Here is a 6,006-nt window from a genome sequence, read left to right as displayed (position 1 = left end):
TTTCGGCCGAAAACGTGCACGTTTGCACTTCCCCGCCAGAGAGAAGCTGTTAGCCGGGAATTCTCTTGCTGGTTGTGACCGCTGCCCGGAACGCTATGCAGGGCAACAGCGATTCTCGCCGGACGTGAGGGGAGACTCGGCGTGAGGCCTGTAGGGCAGGGCGGGGGCTGCCCTGAGCCCCAAGACCGCCTCGGAGCCGGGCCTGCGCTGAGGGGCTGGGATGGAAACCTCCTCCCCGTCCTGCACGGTCTGCACCGCAAGGAATGAAAACAGCGGTGTTACGACGAGGGTACCACAAATTACAGCGGGACGCCCGGCGCAGGGCCGGTGGTCATAGCTGGTGGTGGCAAAAGGCTTGTTCTGATGCCCTGCCAGTGACAGACTTGTTGTGCGATGCTTTACCAAAGAGCAAGTCCAGTTTAAGCTCTAATGCTTTGCTGTATGGCCTATGAGAAGTAGCTGAATTACTTACACACAAACACTGTTTGTTTTTTCAGATGCTAAAAGAATTAATTATACATGATTGGTGACATCATAGAAACTAAACAATGCCAACTAAAAGATCCCATGGATTTATTTCATTCAGGGCAAGTTGTAAAAATATGTGCCCCTATGGTCCGCTATTCAAAGTAAGTAGCTGTCATGTCAATTATATTTTCAGTGTATTTTCTCTGAGGAAGTTTATCTTGACTGTAAAACCAGGGATGATTACCTTTTTTCTCCTTTATTTAAGATGGAGATAGACATGGAACATGTTTTATCTTATGATTATACTTTTACGTGCCAAAAGTACTGCATGTCAGAACAGCATTTTAGAATAGCTAATCAGAAAAATGACTTTACTGTTTATCTCTTAATTTTCATGTGTCTGCAGGTTGGCTTTCAGAACCTTGGTTAGGAAATACAGTTGTGATTTGTGCTACACACCAATGATAGTGGCAGCTGATTTTGTGAGATCTGCAAAAGCAAGAGACAGTGAATTCACAACAGACAAAGGTATTTTTTTTAAATAAACCGTTGTCTTGTTAGAATGTTTTATGTGGTGATAAACCAGATTGGCCAAGTGAATGAAGTCTGTCACACAACTTGACCTCTGTTATAACAGTTTTGTTATGTCTGATTGATTGTAAAACCATAGAAATATTTGAGGTGAGAGTAAGCACATTCCAGTAATAGTGTATCAAATGAAGTAGTGGAAAACCTTGTCTCCACCTGAAATCACAGCCTCCAAACTGATTCAGATGTGTGGTAGATTGACCACACATAGCTGGCCAGGGGCTATGTAGCCACACAGCTACTCACTCATTCCTTCTCCAGTCTGCCAGCAGTACAGGGAGAGAATGGGAAGAGCAAAACCAAGAAAAACTCATGGGTCAAGATAAAGACAGCTTAATAAGCGAAGGAAAGAAGGTGAAAAAAAACAAGCGATGCAAAAATCACTTCCCACCTCATACCAGCAGACCAATGCCCAGCCTGTCTCCAAGCGCTGGCCACCCTGGAACACAATTTCCATGTCCTAACCCACTTTCTCCTTCCCCTACCACTCGCAGTTTTTTTCATGAGCTTGATGTTATAGTATGGAATATGCCTTGGGCCAGTTTGGGTCAGCTCTCCCAGCTGTGTCCGCTCCCAATTTCTTTGCTTGGGGCAGGCGGAGGCAGAGAGAGAAAAAGAGAAAATTTTGACACTGTACAGCAATAGCCAAAACATCAACAAACATTATCAGTACTGTTTTAACTCCATCCCAGACAGATCCAGTACAAGATGGTAGTAAGATTCTTTTCCCAGCAACTACTGTCTCTTGTGTGTTTCAGAGATGAACACTCATTGCCAAGAAGAATTTTCTAGTCCCTAACAAAAATAAGAAGGTTGCTGAATGCGAAAAAAAAAATAGACCAGACATTAATATGGTGGAATCAAAGACTGATATTGAGGTAGGGTTTCAAATTAGCTGGAGTGGAAAGGGCTGTTCATGGTCTCCTTGAGATACTGAGAGTGTAATAAAAAAGAGCAAGAAGAGACCGGGAAGTTGAAGCTTGGCTAGGGTTGGTGGGGAGAAGCAAGGCTTTAGGCATGGTGTAGAAACATAACCAGAACACATACAAAAAGGAGGGGTGTAAGTAGTTGTACAGAGTCCTAGCTGTAAAGCAAAAAAGTGGTATGAAATATGTGGGAAGAGGTGACAGTAACGATACAGATCTGCTGGCATGAAGTGGCTGCAGTAGAAGAGTGTAGCAAGGAACATACAAGCATAGGCTGCAACTGGAGGAATGAAGAGAGCGCTGCTAACGTGCTAGTAAGATTAGTGTGTAGGATCTGTGAAGTGTGGTGATTTAATCTATTCAGACCACAGAATTGGTTGTTTCATAAGTGAATATATAATAGCAGGGGAAGTATATTTCATTATTTTAGCACTGGCTGTTTACTGTGGTGCATTATTCAAACAGAACAGCAGTGACAGGGAAATGTCACATTGGGAAGCACAGGTAGACTCTTATTAGTGGAATTCAACTTTTAAAAAAGCATGAATAATTCTTTGTGTGTAAAAATAAATGAGTAAGAACATAACTGACAATATATATGGCTCAGAGGTCCACAGAGCCACTAGTTTGTTCCCTTTCAACTTACTTACACTTCTGATCTACGCAATGTCCTATGGTCAGATATGTAGTATATTCTGGAGTGTGCAGAGATGAGGAAAGAGGAAACTCTCCTTCATGCTGTAACTTTGCTGCTTGATAACAAGGGGTACAAAAAGAAATGTTCTAGGATTGCTAACAATATCTTTTCCCTATTCACCTCTTTCATGCTGGCCTTAATTTTATAGACCTCTAAAACATTCTGCTGCAGACACCTTTGCCAATATTACAGTATTTACTTTATTAGCATTTATGCTTTTAACAAGTAGCTCCACAACAGGTTGTGAAATTTTACTGTGGTTTTATGTTTAACTTCTTGGCTGTTTGGGGATTTTGTCTTCTAACTAGGAGAGTAGGTTTGGAGCCTACAGTTGCAATTTCTGGTTTCCATCTTCTTTTGACTTGCGGAATCACAACTCCACAACCTATAAGGTTGTACTGTAGGTATGTTTATTCACCAGTGAGGCACACAGGGGATCTCTCCACCACAAGCGTGCGTGCCCACCATGGTAATTTGTCTTGGCTTTATACAGCAAAGTGTTATATATTCATGATAGTTTTAAAAAAACCTATACATATTCATAATCTTTCCACGAAAAGGCGGGTTCTAAGAAGTCATTTCCATATGCTCCGCCCTGGTCTCCTCCTAGTTGTGCCAGCGCAGTGTTTCCTGGTGGTCATGGGCAGTGTGTCTCAGAGATGAAGTAACTCCTCTGCCTCGCTGTTGAACTGTTCACCTCTGTCTCTTGCCTCCAAACCACAAAGCCAGTTCAGCCGATTTAAGTTGCTTTGGGCAGCAAGTCTTTGGTCTTATCAGGAACTTCTCTGTAACAGACCCCCTTGACTTAAATGACTTAAAATATGTTGTTTCAGCTAAACAATTGCTATCCTGTTAGTGTTAGTTCCTTAAGTGTTAGTTCCCTTTACCACTTTGGCATTGACATTTCTTTGTTGTATATTTCTAAAATAGAAGTAGGTCTTCTTTGTGGCTACTGCTAAAAAAATATAATATGGCTGGACTCAGTATTTTCATTACTTAATGCTCAACCAAAAATTAGGACTGTGGGATTATTCCAAAGTATTAGCTGTAGTAATATAAATCTCTGGCTAGACCGTCTTAAATGGACGCTGTTTTGAAAATATGCAAGGGATTTTTTTTCCTTGCTGGAGTTTTACATAACTTCTTGAAGTGTCTCAACTTGATTGAGAGGGTACTGCTGCCCTCTCTGATTTAGGCTCCGCAACTTCAAGACGTTATTTTCCACTAAAATAGAAAAACCTTCAGAAGCAGTTGTGGTCTTTTCAGTACCAGAAGTGCATTTGCTTTGTGCATTTTTTGGATGGTCTCTTTCCATCAGTGCTCAGATATCCCCCTTCCTCTTAACTGCAGAAATTGTTTATATGGAAAGTGAGTGCTAAGACCGAGATATTTTTAGATGCCTTTAATGTAATGCAGTAGATGTAAAAGAGGAGAGCATGTTCCAAATGACCATCTGGCTCTCTGCAGGGGCTTAGTAAATCACAAGTAGTTCAACAGACCCAAGTTGAGGAGCAGTGACACTTTGTTTTCCCACTTGAGACAAAGCTGCTAAAGCTGCCTCTGCCCGTGTGTTCTCATTCCAACCCTGCATATTGCATTGTGGATAAAAACCAGCCATGTTGGCACAGAAGAGGAAAAAGATGGGCTGGGGTAAAGGAGGGCAAAGCTTGTGGGTTGTTTAGCTCCTTTCTGAAAGGTTGGTTCTGTAAGCAAGTTTCCTACTTGGCAAGACAGACAGCCATGTCAGCACAGCAAAGGGGCAGCATGCCGCCAAGAAGGGGCAGGCTGGGAGAGGAAGCATGAAGGCTGCTGAAAAATAGAGAATACTTAGTTTTGTATATCATCTTTGTGAAAGAGAAGCATCTGACCAATTTCAGTCAGAAAAAGTGTATGTTGAGCCAACAACCATCTAGGACACATATGTATGTATGAATTCCCTCCTCTCTTGATAGACATATTCATTTAGTAACCACTGGTCAGCTACCTTTTTTTTTGTTATCTAGAGCTCGCAGAAATACAAGATAGTTGAGTGGGAGGACCACTGTAGGTTGTGTTATCCAGCCCACCTGCTCAAGCAGGGTCACCTAGAGCCAGTTGTCCAGGACCATGGCCAGACAGCTTTTCAATATAACAAAAACATTCAAAATTTAGAACTTTTTAAAAATCTCTGTATATCTTTTCATTGGAGTAGGTGATCATCCATTGATTGTTCAGTTTGCTGCTAAAGAAGCACAGGTTTTGTGTGATGCTGCCCGTATTGTCTGCCCTTTTGCAGATGGAATAGACCTGAACTGTGGCTGTCCTCAGAGGTGAGGTTTTGAAAAAGCTTATTAAATAATTTGAGAACAAAGAATGCTGTTTTTCATGTTAATTTCTATCCTAACTTTAAAATAGACTTCAAGAGAGAAACAGCTTTTTAACCTCTCAGAAATGTCTGTGTGGCAGGACACTGTTCTGCATGTTCTGAGATGCCTGTCACCATGGTGAGACAGACAAAACCAGGTGTATTTGCCAGCTTGCCTTTTTTCAGGCAAGATATTGAGTTGGCTCAGAAGTGAAATGTCCATCCCTTTTCAACAGCAGTTAAATATGCATTACCACTAAGATCTTACTGCAAATAATTTGGAGAATGTTTTCAGAAATGATGTAGCAATTCCCAGAATAACCAGACAAGTCCCTCATGTCTCAGACTTCTGCAAGTGAAGGATAGTCTCTAAAATATAATTATACAGATTATATTATTCAGGAAGTGCTGAAAATAATTTATTCCATCTTTTATTAAGTTCATAAGTACAGTGAATTAGTGATCTGACATAAATTGATAAGGATCTTGACACTGAAACAGAGTAATAATGCAAAAATGAAGATTCTTGCTAACTGTACATGTTTGTCAGGCAGTCTTTTTCTAACCTCAAAAGTAAATGTAGGAAAGCAAAAGGTAATACTATGGTGCAAATACTTAATTTGTCTGTTCTAATTAGGTTGTCTTGACTTAAAATTATAGTACCTGAGAAAACTCTTCCCAGAGAGATCTGAGACTTGAAAATGGAAGTTGTTTTTTTTTTCTAAGCTAACTACAGTTGCATATACCAAACTGTAACTTCCTTTTAGGCCAAAAATACATGCTTACATTTGAATTCTTTGTTTCTTGTGCATTCTGGCTTCAGAACAACAAAACTTTGTGCACTTAATCTGCCTTTATAAGAAAAGTTATTTAAGAAAAAACCTGCCGCTGTTAAGTGGAAACAAAGGTTATTTCCTGCCAATCAAAGTAGTGTTTTGCAGTTGAGGGAAAATGGAAAATTACTGGGGGGGGGGGGGGGGGGA

General features: G+C 40.9%; 1 protein-coding gene across 1 annotated transcript in view; it reads left to right on the top strand.

Annotated features, from left to right (window-relative positions):
• The first annotated feature begins 103 nt into the window (after positions 1-103).
• Positions 104-6,006, top strand: part of DUS4L (dihydrouridine synthase 4 like) — a 10,060-nt gene continuing 4,157 nt past the window's right edge. The window contains exons 1-3 of the mRNA XM_026868290.1: positions 104-629; positions 875-996; positions 4,871-4,988. Coding sequence (XP_026724091.1) covers positions 520-629; positions 875-996; positions 4,871-4,988 — 350 coding nt within the window. The 5' untranslated portion in view covers positions 104-519. The remainder of the gene's footprint in view (positions 630-874; positions 997-4,870; positions 4,989-6,006) is intronic.

Source organism: Athene cunicularia (genome assembly GCF_003259725.1).
Source record: "Athene cunicularia isolate RWA chromosome 1 unlocalized genomic scaffold, athCun1 chr1_part2, whole genome shotgun sequence".
Lineage (NCBI taxonomy): Eukaryota > Metazoa > Chordata > Aves > Strigiformes > Strigidae > Athene > Athene cunicularia.
This window is presented reverse-complemented; position numbering and strand designations above follow the sequence as displayed.